Here is a 19,185-nt window from a genome sequence, read left to right on the forward strand (position 1 = left end):
CAACTATTCAAATGATTCCCGAGCGCGGCGCAGCTGCGGATCACCACTCCAAGAGATGGGTCAAATGCAGAGAACAAATTTCACTGCGGTAACATGACTAATCGTGTTTTTGTGAAATCTGTTTTAGGTATTTATAAGTGCTATTTTCGAAATAAAGCTTTTGGTATTCCATGTGTGGTTTGGTGATTGCAGAGCAAAGAAAAGCACAGACAAGCTTCATGCTCATTGTTTTTAGGCTACACAGGCATCCTCATGAACATGAAAAAATAAAAAACAACTTTACCAACTGTTACAGCATATAGCAGCTTTATTTAGAAATAGTTTTTTTTTTTTTTTTTTTACATTCTCATAAATTAGGACAAATTCTCTATAGAGCTCTTGATTTCTCTGTTATTGCACTACCGCAAATTAAAAACGGGCAGAAGACGACTTCTTACAAATGGAAAGTAAATTCAAATGGGATAAATAAATTACAGGCCCAAAGAATTTCAAAAGAAAGCTTGGCCTTTTTAAAATCTATGAAATAATGTACAAAGTAAGTTCGCCTTTTCACCTGTCCTCAACTGTAAATAGGATTAAAGAATATGTTTTAATAGTGTGATTTGGATCAGGTAGAGAGGCCTTCATACAACTGTCCATAAAGAGTTTCAGTACATGGCCTCGTTCATGTGCCCTTAGTCTACCTTAAATGGGAAAACCACCCATTTTCAACATTTTACTATGTCATTAATATACCTTAGAGCTGTTGTGTGGAAATAATTTAAAAAAAGTCCCCCCATTTTGTGTTTCCTAGAACTGTAATTATGAAAAAAATCATTAACATGATGAAACACATCTTGATGATGTCATCAAGATGTGTTTCACCATGTTAATGATTTTTTTTCAGACCTCCAGTTCTAGGAAACACAGAATGGGGGGACTTTTTTTTATTATTTCCACACAACAGCTCTAAGGTATATTAATGACATAGTAAAATGTTGAAAATGAGTGGAATGCCCCTTTAATGAGAGGAAGACAATATCCATTGCTTCTTTGACACTCATCAGCAGCATGCACTTTATCCAGATTTTCCCATAGAACACTAAATCCGGGTGATTTTCACCCGGACAATTATATTTTTGTAATTGTTGTCTGAGGTTGGTGGGTCTTTCAGTACCTTCACGATGCTCAGTGACATCATAGAAGGTCACCATATCCCTGTTTTTTTCTGGGTGAATTTGACCCAGGGATAGTGATAGAGACAAATGCCATACACCCACAATGGTCTTTTTTTCCCACTGGCCCATTCTCACATGTCCCATGGATGGGTGGACCAAAGGAGAAGTTCCCAGCTCCATTACATTTTTAGGAATATCTTTAAAATAATACCCACATTTTTCACCAAGTTTGCCTCCCCTATGATAGGGCTCCCCCGTGATATCTATTTTTTGTGAAGTCATGGTGAAATATAGCATTAAAGAAGAGTACCTCAAGTTGCCCTGTTTTGCTGTACTTCAATAGACAGTGGCCTTGTGGTTAGAGTGTCCACCCTTAAACTGGGAGGTCGGGGTTCGATCCCCCGGCCGGGTCATACCAAAGACTGTAAAAAAGGGACCCAATGCCTCCCTGCTTGGCACTCAGCATCAATGGATTGGATTGGGGGGTCAAATCAACTATTCAAATGATTCCCGAGCACGGCGCGGCTGCGGCAGAGAACAAATGCAGAGAACAAATGTCACTGCGGTAACATGACTAATCGTACAACTTTTTGATTTGGGGTAAAAATATACCCAGGTTTAGTGATGGTTTGACAAAAGTTAAGTTCAGTGTTCTAGGGTTAACCAGGATGGTGAGGTAATGTTTTCTTAACGTCTCATGAACTGGAGTGAGTTGTTTTTTTTGTCCCAATTTAGTCACTGTCTACAGTGACTAAATCGGTTAGTCACTGCGGTTTAAATCCTCTACTCTAGTAGAGGATTTGGATTTAAACCGCAGTCTCCACAGTGGTTTGTGGGCAGGACATTTATACCTGCACATCCCGGTAGCCTAGCGTGAGTACATTTGTGTGCAATCACCCCTCAATCCACACCAAATGAGTACCGAGTAACAAAGGCTATGCAACAGTGTCAGTCTTTTGGCAAGAGGGAGCTGGACCACATGCCTTTGAGAACAGCAGATGAGCAGAATAAACGTTTAAATTCCATTCTAACATTTGAGATAATTAAAACAGTTGGCTCTACAGCTTGCCATTGATTTTGCACATCAGCAGTTCTGAACAGTTAATTGGCAGTCATTGTCTGCAGTAGTTATACCCTGAATTAGTACCACATACTGCATGATTAAATATTAAAAGTACGACCAAATTACTCTAGCACAACGTTTTAGTGACTGAAGAAAGTAAAACTAATTCCTCATGGAGACTGGAGCCAAAGTACAGCTGTGCTTCAGCAAGTGTGCAGTAAATAGTACGACTTCTGCAATGACTACATCTGTGCTTCTTCAGAATGCTTCTCTGGAGTAAAAGGATATGGAGCCGTGTCTGTATGGTACAGTTGATGGAGGACTGCCCAAGCTTTGACAATATTAAAGAGGAAAACAGGCACTATGGTCACTAAGCATTTATGACCTGACCTCATTTACAGGAAGTGTGAGACCTCCATTTGTAAACCAGTATACTGAAAACATTCATATCCCATGTCCATTTGATTGGCTTAGAAATCAACTAAAATGTCACGTCATGAAGGGGGTTGAACTTTGAATCATTTGTGAAGCTGAAGCACAACTGAGTTGCTTTTTCAATTTGGCCCAAAGGTTTTGAAGTGATGCATAAAAAGGGCGCCTCATCTTTGTAGCACAACTTTCTCTCTTTCAAGAGAACAAGCAATCCTATTCTCCTCTCCTAGGAGAATAGGAACCTGTGGGACTTTGAGTTTATTTGGTGCAATGTGAAGGGGCTGGAGAGGAGGATGGCAAACTCAGGCTATAGCAGGGCCACGTCTTGCAGTGTTGGTTTTATCACGGAGATGAACGGGACGACGGAAACATGCGGCCACTCAAGCCTTCATCAGGGCACTGACCACAGCACGTGCATTGAGGCTGCGCAGGTCATTATAGGTCTGACCCGTGCCCACAAACACAATAGGCTGGCCTGTGATGTAGGTCATGGAGATGGCAGCGCCGACCTGTGGGCAGAGAGGGGTGCATACGATGGTTACCAACAGTCCTAGTCATTAGTCAGACAAACCGGGCTGCGGGTTAAAAATCACCCGTGGCTCCAGACATGCGCGGCAGGTTAAAACGAATCCGTGCTATGGATTCAAAATCACCTGTGGCTTCATGTGAGGTTAGGTTAGGGGAGGTTGTCTGACTGTTGGTATGTCTAACTAAACGCATGCATAGCGAAGAAATGGTTGAAGTTTCATGGGCCATAAAAGGTTGAAGTTTCATGGTAGAGAAATGATTGAAGTTTCACGAGTAAGAAAGTGACTTCACCTTGTCATCAATGGTGTCAAACTTGGTGAGGACGATTCCATCGATGAGGCGGGGCTTGTCAGACATGGAGTGGTCGGCCAGAGCCTGATTAAACTTCACCTGAACGCAAAAGAGAGAGATATAAGTGGAATGATACTTTATCAATGGCAAGTAGGGAAGGCTGGGGGACAAAAACTGTTTTGACAGGTGGCCAGTCGTACAGCACCATCATGTTACCATTGGTTATCACTCAGATCACAGCAGCTGTGCAAATAATGTTGACAGGGTTTTTTGGTATGTACAGTATGTGTGAACTAAAAGAGCTGGGTACTAAAAGAGCTGGGTAAACAGTTGAGGACAATGAGACTAGGGTGAGCTAGACTGCTGACCTAACGAGGCAGTTTCACGACCCTGATGCCCCTGACATTTGTGTTATCACATAATAGTTGATAATAGTCCACATTTACAACAGTTTCAAAGTTTCTTCGCACATTTGGGAGCAGAAATACGTTTAATATCAACATCATTTTCTAGATGCATTTACTTTCATTGTCAAGTACTGTCTTTGTGCCATTTCAAAATGATGATTGATTCCCAAACTATTAATATGCAACTTGGGACAGTGCCAAGTTGACAGCATGGCGATCGCACCGCTTGTACACCTGCCTTGTTTTCAAGTGATGTATAAAGTTAATGTTAAAATTAATCAAAATGTGATTTTCTGTTTCTGTTGTACTATATTGGTGAAATAGAGATTGATAGAGAACCGACAGTCCTTGGCTATCATCTTCTGGTCTTCACTTAACCCATTTAGGCCTGACCTCAACATTTTAAAAATTATTTTAAATCCTCCAGTTTTCTGAAATAAATATTTTCACGTTTTTCAAAAATAGCAGACCTACAAGCTCGTAGAGTGCCACTCGGTGGCGCGCTATGAGCTTGTAGATCTGCTATTTTTCAATAGCTAAATTATAACATAATGTTTAAAACACCAAAAGGGGTTCCCGCCCAAAATGGGTTAAACTAAGCTCTGGACATTATGTAAAAATTAACAATGACGTTTAACAGGTTTCTCCACATGAAAGATATCCCAAATGACCATTGTTATTGGTCAATGTCCATTTGCAGAATTGTCCCCGTTTCATATCAGAACATTGGAAACAAAGAAGGGGTGTTTAATATGATTATTTCAGTCAGGCTCATGAAACTGCCTAATATGCTCCAGGTCTGCAACAGTGACCCCAGGTGGACAAAAATACACAACTTCCCTCTCCCCTTTTATTTTTATTTTGTCATTGAACACAAGTGATACTAGTGAAGGCTCTGTTCAATTCTGGTCAAACAGCCTGACTCTGTTGTGCTGCTACTGTTCATGTCTCACTGGAAACACTCTTCTACACCAGGTCTCCAAGTGTTCTGGAGCAGGTCCCAAATGCCCCAAATGGGTGTGAAACTGGAACCAAATGGACCCTTACGTATCCATTTGGTTCCATTTGTACACTCTCAAGAGTTATGTGGGTTCTTGAAATATTTTCTTTTGAGAACCACTGTACACTAAATGGAACAGAGCCGTCATTAGTATCATCGGTAACACCTGTGAAGGAAGTAGGGAGTAGGAAGAGTTATTCTGTGTGCAATGCATAGAGGCGAGCCCAAAAGTCTTACCAGCTGGTCGACAGCCTCGTTGCCCACCAGAGCCTCCCCTACGAACAGCACCAGGTCAGGCATGTTGACGGCAATGAGCTTGGCCAGGGCCGTCATCAGGGGGGCGTTGTCCTGCATACGCCCTGCGGTGTCCACCAGCACCACATCAAAGGCTTGGTTACGGGCTGAGAGGAGAGGAGAGGAGGGAAACGCAGCAGGAAAGATACAGCATGTTGGGAGATATCAGTGGCATTGTGATATAGACCAACTTAGTGAAGTTTCCTCAGGAGCCCCATTCTTTCTAATTTCTTTATCCCACAATTTTTGTAACCCTTTTTTTTGGTCAATTGTCTAATAGTAATCTAGTAATCTTGGTCGCTACACCAGAGCAACGGACTGACCTCATGCTTCCTTCAATGCATGAGGAGTCCAAGCTGCTTCTTTTCACCTGACAGGGGGAGTTTCCGGTTGGACGTAGCGCCGTGGAAGGAACACGTTATTCCAACCAGTTCCTTTCCACCATCAGGCACCCCGGCTGGCCAGGGGGAGGAAGTTTAGAGACCAAGATTACATGCCTCGTGGTTTAAAAATGCATTAACCCATTTTGGGGCGGGAACCCCTTTTGGTGTTAGCATTATGTTATGCTTTAGCTATTGAAAAATAGCAGATCTACAAGCTCATAGCACGCCACCGAGTGGCGCGCTATGAGCTTGTAGGTCTGCTATTTTTGAAAAATCGAAGAACCAGAAACAGAAACATAGCTTTTTCAGAAAACTGTCAGGATGTAGAAGACATTTTTAGAATCTGATCTCAGGTCAAAATGGGTTAAACATTGGGGGGGGGGGGGGGGGGGGGGGGAGGGGGGGGGAAGCAAAGACACACAAAAGCCTGGTAGTTAATGTATGAAAATGACCACCAGAAGTGTTCAAATGTGGAGGTGTTCTTTTACCATAGACAATGGCTTCCATTGCGATTCCGGCCGCATCCTTCCCGTAGCCCTTCTCGTACAGCTGCACCATGGGCTGCCCGTCGTGGCGCTCGGGGGGATGCAGAGCGTTGAGACGGCGCTGATGGGTGCGGAGCTGCTCCACAGCCCCGGAACGGAACGTGTCACAGGCTGCGATCAGCACGCTGAAACCGTTCTCAATCAGCCAGTAGGAGATCTGGACAAAAAGGAGTGTGGGGGACATCAGTTTATTTATTAGTTTAAAGATATTTTTGGGGCTTTTTCTGCCTTTAATTGGTAGCAGTGGTGTAATTGTGGTTTTTTTATTTTGGTATCACAGCGTTTTAATGACGTCACATGCACATGCACATGCACATGCACACGTGGAAACTTTAGGAACGTTTATAAATCTTCTCAAGGAATGCGGCTTGAATTAAAAGGTCTTATTAAATGATTCTCATCATTTAATATTCTGTTCCAATTGATTTATGCTAGCACCTGCAGGCGTCTCAACCGCTCAAGTGGAGTACATAACTGACAACTCTGTATATAAAAGGCCAAATCTCCCTAAATATATGCTAATGTTCCAATAACCATCTTATTTTTTACCATACCTTATCCTTATGCAAGCATAATGAATAGGCCTTACTGTATTTAAAATGACTAGACCTGTGCCCGTCGGCCACAAGCCTACTTAGACAGACGGTTAAAACGGGTGCTATGACAACGGCTATTGCATACTAGGTTCCCAACTTGCATCGTTCCTGTGTCCCATATGGAGATCTCTGTATCCGTCTATATGCCTGTGTCTGAGGAGTGCAATATTGAATGTATGCATTTTGTTGTCTTTAGTTTCTACGTTGGGTTCTGAACAAAGAGAAACGTCAAACTCATCAGTCCGCTTTACCCAATTATTATCCAGCCGGTCCGCTACAGTGAAGAAAGACTGACCTTAGCCAGGTTGGTGGACTTGCCAACCCCGTTAACACCACAGAAGGTGACGACAAAGGGGCGTCTCTGACTGCGGGCCTCCAGGACGTCTCTCAGGATATCCACCCTCCTCTTGGGCTGCAGAATGTGCACCAGAGAGTCCTGCAGGGCCAGCTTTACTGTTGAGGCCACAGCTAAAGAACACACCAAATAAGAGTTTTGTTAGGCCTTATTTATAATTGGCAGTAGCAGACAGTGCACCAAAAATAGCCCAACTTTAAGTTCTCAACTCGTCACGGAATGATGCTCAGATTGCCATTTCTTTATATTTAAAGGGGGATATTTTAGAGCACATTCCTGCATTTATCATTTGTTGTGTGACCATTCATTCAGAAAGAATGCAGTAAAAGTTGAACCTCAACAATGGCTACATCAAAGATATGTTGACATTCAACAATGATGGCCACATTGTTTGAATTTTATGTTGCTTATTATTTATATTGATGGTGAAAGTAGTACACCGTTAAATTGGTAAAAGACAGGAATTAACTTTCCAAAAGGTTATTCATGACATGTACTGTAGCTATAGAGCGTCGCAGTCCCGCCTCCTACCCGGGACCAGGAAATGAAATCCAATGCATTATTCTCATAGACATTTCGTAAAGTATTTATTTAAAGACGGTTACGCCGCGGACAAAGCCAACTCGAGTCGTGACAACTCATGACAACACAAACAATATTTTGGACCAAACAAATAATTAGAAAGAAGAAAAAAACGGCAGGTTACAACACTTTTTTTGTTGTTTTTCTTCTTTCTAATTATTTGTTTGGTCCAAAATATTGTTTGTGTTGTCATGAGTTGTCACGACTCGAGTTGGCTTTGTCCGCGGCGTAACCGTCTTTAAATAAATACTTTACGAAATGTCTATGAGAATAATGCATTGGATTTCATTTCCTGGTCCCGGGTAGGAGGCGGGACTGCGACGCTCTATAGCATCCCTAGCCTGCTGGTTGTCGAAGGAATGCTACTTAATACTTACTGGTGAACGTGCCCATGACTTTGCCCTCGAGTTTCACGGCAATAGAGTCACAGAGCCGGGAGGCAATGTCGGTAGCTACATTCTTGGCTGCAAGACAGTTTTGTTTATTTTCACTATTAGTAAATCATAATAGTTGATATTATCAGCTGAATGAAAATACAGAAAACATGTGAAAGTATGTAATTATTCGTGCGGGCATGCTAAGAAGATACGTAAAACTACTGAATATGAATCCCAAAGTGTTAAGTAAGGAAAGTTTGAGATAATGAAAGAGGAAAAGTTTCTCGTACCGATGAGGTGGTCCTTCATCTTGTCCAGCACTGGTTCCATGTCCTGCTGGGTCAGGCACTTGGAACCCACCAGACCCTTGAGCATTCCAAACAAGCCACCCCCCTTTTTTGGGCTGAGGAGAAATCAAACAACGAATCACAGCTATATAATAGCAGGTAATAATAACACTTCCTGGGCAATAAGTAAAAAATGTAGCAAAACTAAAATTTAGGACCAATAACTGACCAATAATCGAGAAGCAAAGTTTTTTTTTTTTTTTAGGTTTTTTTCTCATTATATCAACGAATTCCAACAGAAAGAAATAACAGTTTCCCAGGGGGATAGTGCCCTCTAGCAGCAGTGATGTCAGAATGTGGTGCTTTATATTATTATTTATATTTATTATTAGTTTAATTAATTAAAAAGCCAAACATGGTGCTATTGTGATGCAGTAATGCCAAAACCTTAAACTTATAATCTACAGCAGTGGTTTTCAACCCTTTTCATGTCAAGGCCCGTTCTTTATTCTGCATTTGAGCCACCGACCAACAAATGATGACATTTAGCCTTGCAGAATGCAGACCCAAAACTAAAGAATATTTTGGATAAGATTTTGTCCAAAATTCCATGCTGTATTGATGTCGGTACCATTAGTAGAGATAACAGGCAAATGATCAAAATAACAATTATTCTACATTCTCTAATTGTGTAGACTTCTTGTAACAGAGCATAACATTACGGGTCAATTTGGTTTCATTTTATGCTCTCAAAGAGTTCAAGATCTATAAGGGTCCATTTGGTTAGCAACTCTCCATCATTTAGCTGGGAAGCACCTGGAACCCCCTCAGGCTCACTGGTGGTTCCCGGACCACTGGTTGAAAACCACTGAATTCTACAGGAAAAATATAAAGCATTCTTACACTTTCTTCTTTAGTTCAGTGACCACAACTCTCTCCTCTTCTTCCTCCTCCTCCTCCATCTCCTCTTCCTCGCTGGACTCACAGTCCACCGACTGCAGCTCACCCTTCATGGAGCTCAGCTGCATCCCCTGAAACACAAGACAAGATAGATATTGAATTTTGAATTATGCAATATTGACATGCCCCAAAAATGGACGCCAGGGTTAATGTGGTTTAATGAAAACCATAGTTGTCAGATGCATGCAGCGTATTAACCCCGGACTGAACTAACTCCACAAGCTATGTATCATTTAAATATGGTAATAGTAATAGGTAATAGTACAACATATTTTGGTAAAGTAGTAGTACTATAGTCCTAAAACTATAATGTGATTATTACATTTGATAAATATCCCGTTAATCGATTACAAACACTTTTTTTCCCCCATACGTGATTGAATGTCATTCTTTTCTTAGTACCAAGTCAATTGAGTCCTGGCCCTGGTTAGCATTCTCATGGGCACCATCTCCATTTCTCTGGCTGTAGTCCAGTTGTAGTCCTTTGGTGCTTTTGCCACCCATCTCCCAAACACGACTCTGCTTTCCCTTAGGCTTACTCGGGGCCGGTTTTGGGGACTTACTGAAAAGGTAGTGAAATAGCAGATTATAGCTCAATACACACGACCAATGTTCAATATATGTCTATAGGTTTGGCAAAACAATATCTGAGATATATGCATCTGGTTGTCCTGACCTTGGTTTCTCAACAGGTCCCCCCATGCGCTTGCGGAAGAATTCTTCCCTGTTCTTCTGCATAATCTCATCCGCGGTCAAGCCGTGGTTTCCATTCTGAACTGCCTTCGGGCTGGCAGTCGAGGACTTGCCTTGTTCCTCTTTGACAGGCTCAACTGCAGGAGCTGGGAGGAAATGGACAGGAACAACAAATTAAGCCCAATCACTATTCAATTATTGCTATATAAGGCAGCTGCTTTTGCCGATTTCTAGAGTAGGTTGAGTGCTACTGTACATAATAGCCATCGTATTTGTATTAAGCTTAATTGTTTTGTAAAGCGACTTGGAGTATCCAGAAAAGTGCTACATAAATTGGATGTATTATTATTAATATGATTTGCACGTGCCAACAATTGTTGCATTGTTAGCTTGAAAATATGTTACACCACCATGTAATGCAGTATAAATTAAGATTAAGTCACTGCTTGATGAGTAAGACTGTGTAAGCATAGTGATTGAAAAGGCTCTACAGTACGTTGTGGCATGAAAGAATAACCTCCACTGCCATCACAGATGCATATTATATAATAAAGCATTTTTGTCATCTACACTAAACCAATGCAGACCTACTGTATACACACATATCCACACCCTGATATTGTACCAACATAGGTGTACTTCTTCACACAGACCATCCACTATCACATCTCAAAGTGTTGCAAACATGAGTTAGCATTGGACATCCCATTCCCAACTTACCCTCTTTCTTGGCGTTTTTGTTCTTTTTTCCCACCGGTTCCTTGCTTTTGTCTCCACCCTTCGTCTCAATCATTGACTTCACCGTTTTTTGGGACTTCAGAGACTCGGTGAAAGTCCGCATTGAGGCAGGGCCTCGAGCTTTGCTGCTCTCCTCCGCTTCGCTAATTTAGAAACATAATGATTGGTCATGTTAGTATGTAGTGTAGTAGTAGTAGTAGGTGCATACAGAAAAGAAGCTGGACTCTCCATCATATCAAACCCCCTCCCACCCCCTCCACCTAGACATAGGGGGGGCATCCGAGTATGAGAGGAAACAGTTTAATCTACCTTGGGTAGAGCCGTATGAGACTTGGCATGTCCTTTGTGCCAGTCGGTATGAGGATTTACAACGAGACATACCATGGTCACTCTGCCAGGTCAACTGTTAGTTAGATGGACTTAGATGGACCAAGGACTCTGACCTTTTAGGGTATGGTTATGGTTATTGTACTGATTGCACTGTCTCTTGCATTGCACCGATTGAAATGGACACTTTATTTGATTGGCATTGCACTGATTTTGTTACACTATTTGTTTTGGGCATAGGTTTTGGGGCGGGATACGGCGAGGACACTGGGGTGCCCATGCTTATCCGACACACCAAGGATCCGACATGTGGAAATCACTCCCGACATGCGTTGGTCCGACATGCGTTTCTCCGTGCTTGCAGTTAGGTTTCTGGTTTAAGGACTTCAGTGTTTTGTACCATACTATTGTATGAGTATCGAAAAAAGAATGTTTGCTTTCGCCATCTTTGTTGAAGAAGAGTCTGGGCAATTAAGGTTTAGTCTTACTAGATGTACTAAAAGTTTCTCAATCTTATATTTAGATTTAGTCTGGCTTAATCTAGTTACCTCTGAGGTAGGTTTCTGGAGGTCAATGATTTAAAGTGCGATTCCCTTTGAGGGGATTAAGTCCATCCATCAAGCCCATTCGTGTCAACCTCGGACCATCAGATCATGGTCTGATTTTGAATCTATTCATCTAGTATGTTGGAACTAAAGCCTGTACCCAGGAGGGAACTATTACCTTGTAATGTTGATTTTCTGGTAGAACAGGTAATGTTTGAGGGGCGCCACTGCGACAGCCCCTCCAACGTCTGGCTTTCAGACATGATGGCAGCCAAGCCTATCAACTATGGACATTTAATCTTTCTTTAACCCATTCAGGCCTGACGTCGAAATTTAAAAAAAAGTTTTCTAAATCATTACAATTTTCGGAAAGATTTGAGGCACATTTTAACGATTTTTCAAAAATAGCAGATCTACAAGTTCATAGCGCGCCACTCGGTGGCACGCTATGAGCTTGTAGATCTGCTATTTTTCAATAGCTAAATTATAACATAATGTTTAAAACACCAAAAGGGGTTCCCGCCCAAAATGGGTTAATGGTTAATGTGGTTAAACGCTAACGTGACATGGATGCGTTCCAGGTCTCAATGGATTAAGCAGGGACGTCATGCGGCAGCCACAGTGGGCAATCAGTGTGATTTTGTTCCCATTATGAATCTAAATTGTCTCAAGGCCTGTGACTCTGTGTACACTAAATATTGTTATTTTTAAAGGTATACTGTTGTTTATTTACTTAAGAAGCACTGTGAAGTCATCGTTGAACTCAAAGTTGTGGGAGAGATGTATCAAGGCTCCCTTCTGCTCAAGCTCATTTTTATAGCGATCCCTGAAGTGAAGCTGAACATCATCTATGAACTTATCCACATAGGTCAGCGTCAGGATCTTTTGAAAACCCACCTTAATAAAAAACGAGAAAATCAGAGGTTAAAAGATGAACGTGGTTTCACTTGAAATGAAAACTGAATACTGTTAACATGTGAATGTTAGAAGTAACCAGCTGGTAGACTCCTCACATTAGTTTGGTGTCATTTGGTCTCTTCGTTTAATGTAGTTTCTGTGTTGTTGGGGAAACTTACCACAAAAACCAACTCAAATTCATTATCCAACTTGTATTTAAGACTCAGAGCATCATGAGTAAAGGAGTTGTTCCCCGTCCGTTCCTGCAAAGATGAGAAAAGACCGGAAGCATCATCAGTTGTGTTTCACAGCAGTCTCCACATGCTTTCAGGGCTTCCAACCAAGGAGGATTTAGCCCTCACAGTCTTGGTTTGATTTAATTTGGCAATCCTGCTGTCCTATTCATACTAGTTTTAGGTGATAAGGTGACCACTGAACACTACAACATGATGTCACACCACGGTGATAAGCGACTCACCGCTCACCCAAACACATCTGTTTTCACTAACTCACCTTATCACCTAAAACTGGAGTATATATATAAGCCTTTACATTATCATGCTTTTTAAAAATCAGACCCATCTGAAGTGAGTGGTGCTGTACTGTACTGTACTAGCCCTCCTCCCTGGCCTGTGTGTGTGTTAGGCTGTGCAACAGTGACACTTGGTGAACAAACGCTATAATGCTATTTTCGTGCTCGGACACAACCAGGGTCACAGGGACAAACCCAGGGACCCAGCCACACACATAGCTGTCTATAGGAGTGATTGCACCACTCAAAAGGGTAGAAAGGACTTATTATCAATTATATGCCCCACAAAGCCTTGAATTCATGAATATATTTTTTCCCTTCCTAAGCCAATAGTTTGATGACCGGCTAAGACTCAATTGTTGAGTCTCCTACTGACCAGCCACCCGGTCATCAAAATATTGGCTTTGTAGTAGCGACCGCACACGCGCACTTGGATTGGATCAGGTGGTGCTGAGGGAGCAGTGCTTTGTGTGGCTGTGCATTCGTGAGTGGCAGTGTCTTTGGCAGTGATTGCATTTGAATGCGCTGCCGTCGCCTTCTGACGCCGATTGAGGTGTCTTTCGCCTAGCTCTCCTTTCTGCTGCCGCTTTGCTCAGCTCCGCTCTTCTGGATTCCAGTCCAGACCTCCAGCAGGCACATTCACTTGCACTGTCCTCCCAGTTGTCCACTCTTATGCCCATGGATTTCATGTCACGCATGCAAACGTCTTTGAACCGCAGGTCCAAGGTCCACTGACATTCACATAATGTGTGAATTGAATGTGAAATTATCAAACTAATCTATCAGTTTCACTGTAACTGATAGATTACAGATATCAAAATGTCCTGCATTTTAGCTAGTTTTAGTTTTTCTTAAGGCAGTGTATTGTATACATTGTATTGATATTGTGTCCACTCTCGGCACTCTGTATTGTATACTTTTGGCACATTTCACGGTTTTCTCTTTTCTTGGTCACAGTCCCTCCTGAAAAGTTGATTTTGATGAGACTTTATTACCCAGTTATTCAAAGATAAGATGCTGTTCACAGTCACACTCCAGTCCAGTGGTCCTGGGACCACCAGTGGATGCAGATAAAGGATGCAGAGTTGGTAACCAAATGGACCCTTATATTAGAACTTTAACCCTTGAGAGTGTAAAACGAAACCAAATGGGTCCATTTGTCACAAGTAAGAGTGTCATGTGAACCATGGCTAGTACCACATCAACACAGCATGGAATTGTGGACAAAATCTTATCCAACGATTAATAAAGAATCTAAATGTTGGGTCTGAGAGGCTAAATGTCATGGTGGTCCGTGGCTCAAATGACAGGGCATAATATGGAAAAAAGGTTCAAAACAACTGGATTATCCTAAATTACGCAATCAGCAAGGCACTGAGCAGCAGCCATAGCATTAGCTACAGACAGCAACCCCCTGACTGCCTCCTCCATAGCGAGACTATGGCGACAACGTGTGACAGCTGTCACTCGATTTGGTCTTTTTACCTGTAGGATGACGGAGCGGATCAGCGCGTTGACGGGTCCGGTGAAGGACTCGCTCACGCCGGCTCCCTGAAAACACCACAGCACTATCCCCCCCTTGCTGAAGATGGTGAAGAAATCCAGCATCTTGTCACCACGCAGCTACAACACAACCAATGCCACAGCCATGATTCCACATCAGAGGAAAAAAGAAAACAAACACAGAGAAAATGTAATGTGAGTGACACGGAGAAAAAGAAGGAAATCCGCAACAAATCAACGGATCTACAACAAGTCTTGAGGAGGGATCTGACTGTGGTATTTCAAAGAGGGGAATCTCTTACCAGGTATACTTTAATAGATTATAAATGCCCCCCACACCAACACACACAAGTAGCACCGCTTCTTGTTCTACCACTGGAAAACTGTTTTAGACACGTCAGATGATGCACAATCCGGAAATGACGTTTTGTTCCGGGGAGTTTTGCGGCTGCGCACCGTGCGGCCGGTGCGTGCACAGCACACTCTGGTGCACACTCCGTTCACTTCATGGGGCCAGTCCAATGGCGGCTCTTCTACATACTTCTATTGATTTGTCCCTATTTGAAGGCTCCACATAGGGACAACCGGAAGTTTACGGAATGCATTGGAGTCTATGGGCTCGCGCGAGTACATTAACCACGTGACCAGGCTGTTTTCTGCCCCCTCAATATCCCACTCTTATGGCTCTAGAGCCGTAATAAATAAGCCAGAGTTAGGAATTTAGGATTGATTGATTGATTGATTGATTGATTGATTGATTGATTGATTGATTGATTGATTGATTGATTGATTGATTGAAATATTTATTAACAGTTTGCAGAATTACAGTACAATTCAAGCACAACTCAATAGACTGTTTGAGATCCAAAATCTGGAAAACTTGTTAATGAATGCTATTATGCACAGAGATTAAAGAAACAGAGCCATACAAATGAACTCAAAGTGTGCAGGCTTATATTGGCCTTGTGACATCAGACCTCACATTGTGATTGGCTGAGAGGCATTGTCAATGTTTCTAAATAAAGAAACATTGTAATATAATAATACAATATAATAATATAACCTGGCTTCCTAGTATGTTTACAAATCAATCTTAAAATTCTACCAAATGACCAATCTATCAGAGATATCTGCCTACTGAGATGTCTAGTCTGTGGCATCTAAATTCTGTGAATACGCTAAAACCCCTGCAGCATTACTGCACACAGTGCCACACACGCCCTCCCATTAATCAGTCCATTGTATCTGTTGTCACAGTATGACGTCAGTACTAATGTTATATTGATGAAATCAGGGATTTCCATAAAAGACACAGACAAACACGGTTTTGATAACATCAGGGATTATGAAGTGAGTAGTGGAATAGAAGTATATAAAGTATTGAGCAAAGTAAAAGTACCTAGTCTTTGTATTGAGTTTGTGCTTGAAATGTACTGTAATTCTGCAAACTCAATAAATCAATCATCATAAAGGAGGTAAAAAGGGAAAATAAACATATACAGTGAGGGGAAAAAGGGGTGGGTCAGGATTCAGATTTTATGGGGGCCAGTTTCGAATTGCACCCGTCCGTAGGTGCCCTTTGAGAGCGGTTTTGAATGAGTCAAGGGATTCGGATTTCTTAATGACTGTAGGTAGGGCGTTCCACATTTTGGTGGCGTAGGAGCGAAAATAATTTAGTCCCTTGTTTGTGCCGAATCTGGGTTGCACATGGTTTGTTGCACTCCCTCTAGTGTTGTGGGTGTGGACTTTGTTAATATTAAGGAAGTATTTGGACAACATGGGTATCTTGGTGGTGTATCGAATCTTGTGGACCAGACCCATTGCAAGATGCTGTACTCTGTTGTCAACCCTAAGTCATTCCAGCCTGTCAAAGTGAGCAGTGGTGAGGTGGGTTCGGGGGGTGAGGCCAAGTAGGAGCCTGACCAGTTTGTTTTGGGAAGGAGCCTTGTTTTAAGGGCCTTTGAGGTGCTGTGGTACCAAGAGGTGCATGCATAATCGAAGAAACCTTGTACGAGGGCTCCTGTTGGTGGCCATTTTATCACTGGAAAGATTAGCCCCCAGGATGGAACATAGGTATGTATTTCATCTTTTCGTGTGATAATATTGTCACCCACTCTAACCAAGAAGCCGCATCTGCCCAACTGAGATTACTATTTGATCCAAAGAGAATGGATTCATTAAGACATGCGAATCCCTTGACTCCTTCAAAACCGCTCTCAAAGGGCACCTACGGACGGCTGCAATTCGAAACTGGCCTCCGTAAAATCTGAATTCCCCCCCCACCGCCCACCCCCTTTTCCCCTTACTGTATATGTTTCTTTTCCCTTTTTACCTCCCTTATGATGAATTCCTGTTCTGTTCTTTGACTATATAGAAGTGTCTATTTGTACGTCTCTAAATGTTTTGATGAATTGAACAAGGTGGACCCTCTTGTAAACAAGTGTAATGCTTAATTGGGTTGTCCACTCACAGTTAACAGTATTTGTATTGAGTTTGTGCTTGAAATGTACTGTAATTCTGCAAACTGTTAATAAATATTTCAATCAATCAATCAATCAATTCAGTTTTTCCCAGGTGTAAAGATAGTTTGTTATCAGCGAGCCAGGTGCAGATTCTACCGAGTTCCGAGCTGAGGGCCTTCAACCTGCAGTTTGTTCCTGTCCGAGACCAGCAGTGCTGAGTCATCTGCGAACAGGAACAAGTTGCAGTCACAAGCTGATGTCATGTCGTTTACATAGGAACAGTAAAGGCCCTAGTATGCTTCCTTGTGGAACGCCACAGCTCACTGGGAGGGGGGGGGACAGTGTTCCGTTCACCTCCACCATCTGTGCTCTCCCCTCCAGGTAGGATTGCATCCATTCCAGCTCACTGATGTGCTATCAAAACCAATTGCTTATAGCTTGTTAACCAGTATGGAGTGGTTCGCGGAAATAACATATTAATAACATATTAATAAATAATCACACCCGTGTGAAGTGAGGGGCGCTCTTATCATCTTACAACATCGAGGAGCCAACAAGAGACCACAATTTTTACCCTGACATACATACCCAACCGACTCGATCGCATTGCACCGATCACAGTACCTTTTACTCACCCAAGATATCATCAATAGCCAATAAGGGCACATTATTACCATGATTATCATATCATTTTTTTCATGACAATACGACTCAAACTTAATACATACAGGTATGTTTTACGTGTAACCTCTATTAATCTAACTCTAATATATTAAAGTCTAACTCATGTTGCTATGATTAGATGATGTAAAACAAACGGTGTCAAAACAAACATTAAATTCTATTTATTGTTAATGGTATTTAATGTTTGTGTTAGGGACAAGATGACGTAAATCTTCTCTTCATTGTCAATGGTGTTTTTAAAACAAACATTGAACTAAACACAAACATTAAACCTGTTATAGGAGGGACTAGCGGCCCTCAAAAATTGATTATTATATACATTTTGGATCATGGTCAATTCAGCTGGGGTTGAATGTTGGGGTACCATTGAAAATTATTGAAAATCTGAATTATGCTTTAAGTAGCATGTGACATCTCAAACTAAGGGTTATTCATGATTCTGAACCCATTCCAAGCATTAGTTTTGCACAAAAAACACTCCTTAGGCTAAATTCGGCCATAGCCAATTGCCCAAATGTGCCCACCTCACCACATTTGTGAAGACGGCTATGGCCGTTTTTAGCCCAAGGAGTGTTTTCCATGCAAAACTAATGCTTGGAATGGGTTCAGAATCATGAAAACCCCCTAGTTTGACATGTCACATGCTACAGTACTTAAAGCATAATTCAACATTTTGCCTTATAGGTTTTCAATGGTACCCCAACGTTCAACCCATGAATTTACTATGATCCAAAATGTATATACTAATCAATTTTTAATACTAGTCCTTACCCGTTCTGAATATATGAACAGCAAAAGATGTTCAGTGTGGGTAATGCAATGTAATAGATCACATTACTGATAGGGGGTGAATTGTTTACAGATGGTCTAACAACAACAGGGTTTAAGTCCACCCGGGGAATTGCCTTGGTTAACAGTTACAATCCTGTGCACTTTTATATCTGTTGGATGATCATAACATTATGAATACTTGTGATGGTGATGTTCAGTGTGTCACACAGTCACGCTGGGTGCGCGCAGGGCTTGTGGGTCTGTTACGCGGAAAAGTGTGTCCCAGTATTAATCTGTGTCCGTCCCAACATGCATTTCACTGGTGACCCGGAAGTGGACAGACAGACAGACAGACAGACAGACAGACAGACAGACAGACAGACAGACAGCGATCAGTCCATTTAGTAATGATGTTATTTGGATGACCCTAAGGATCATAAAATAACCTTGAACGATTACTATTGCAATTTATTGATTCAATTCTGTATTTAAGTCTGACGTCATTTTGTAGTCCAAGTGGCACCAGCTCCCGTCTGCTTCTCATTGTAAATAGAATATCTAAACGTGTGAATCTTTTTACAATAACGTTATTTTTCAGAAAGGAAGCCATTGAGGTCCGTCCGTCCGTCCGTCCGTCCGTCCGTCCGTCCGTCCGTCCACGTGTCCGTCCGTCTGTGAACAGCTAATCTCCGGCACCGTTAACCCGGTCGATGCCAAATCACACTCCCTAGATGCCAACGATGAACCTCTGCCCCAAAATTTCCAGAACGGCCTGT

General features: G+C 42.0%; 1 protein-coding gene across 1 annotated transcript; it reads right to left on the reverse strand.

The window, feature by feature from the left end:
- Positions 1 to 284: 284 nt before the first annotated feature.
- On the reverse strand, positions 285 to 14,889 carry srpra (SRP receptor subunit alpha). Its single transcript, XM_079514845.1, has 15 exons — positions 14,795 to 14,889; positions 14,475 to 14,612; positions 12,637 to 12,720; positions 12,294 to 12,457; positions 10,671 to 10,831; positions 9,934 to 10,096; positions 9,660 to 9,819; positions 9,201 to 9,328; positions 8,301 to 8,413; positions 8,011 to 8,097; positions 6,992 to 7,164; positions 6,044 to 6,257; positions 5,116 to 5,279; positions 3,472 to 3,570; positions 285 to 3,161 (listed from the first exon to the last, which is right to left on the reverse strand). The coding sequence occupies exons 2-15, from the start codon at positions 14,595 to 14,597 to the stop codon at positions 3,033 to 3,035; spliced, it is 1,962 nt and encodes a 653-aa protein (XP_079370971.1). The 5' UTR covers positions 14,598 to 14,612; positions 14,795 to 14,889; the 3' UTR covers positions 285 to 3,032.
- Positions 14,890 to 19,185: the final 4,296 nt, after the last annotated feature.

This window comes from Electrona antarctica, assembly GCF_951216825.1.
Source record: "Electrona antarctica genome assembly, chromosome: 11".
Lineage (NCBI taxonomy): Eukaryota > Metazoa > Chordata > Actinopteri > Myctophiformes > Myctophidae > Electrona > Electrona antarctica.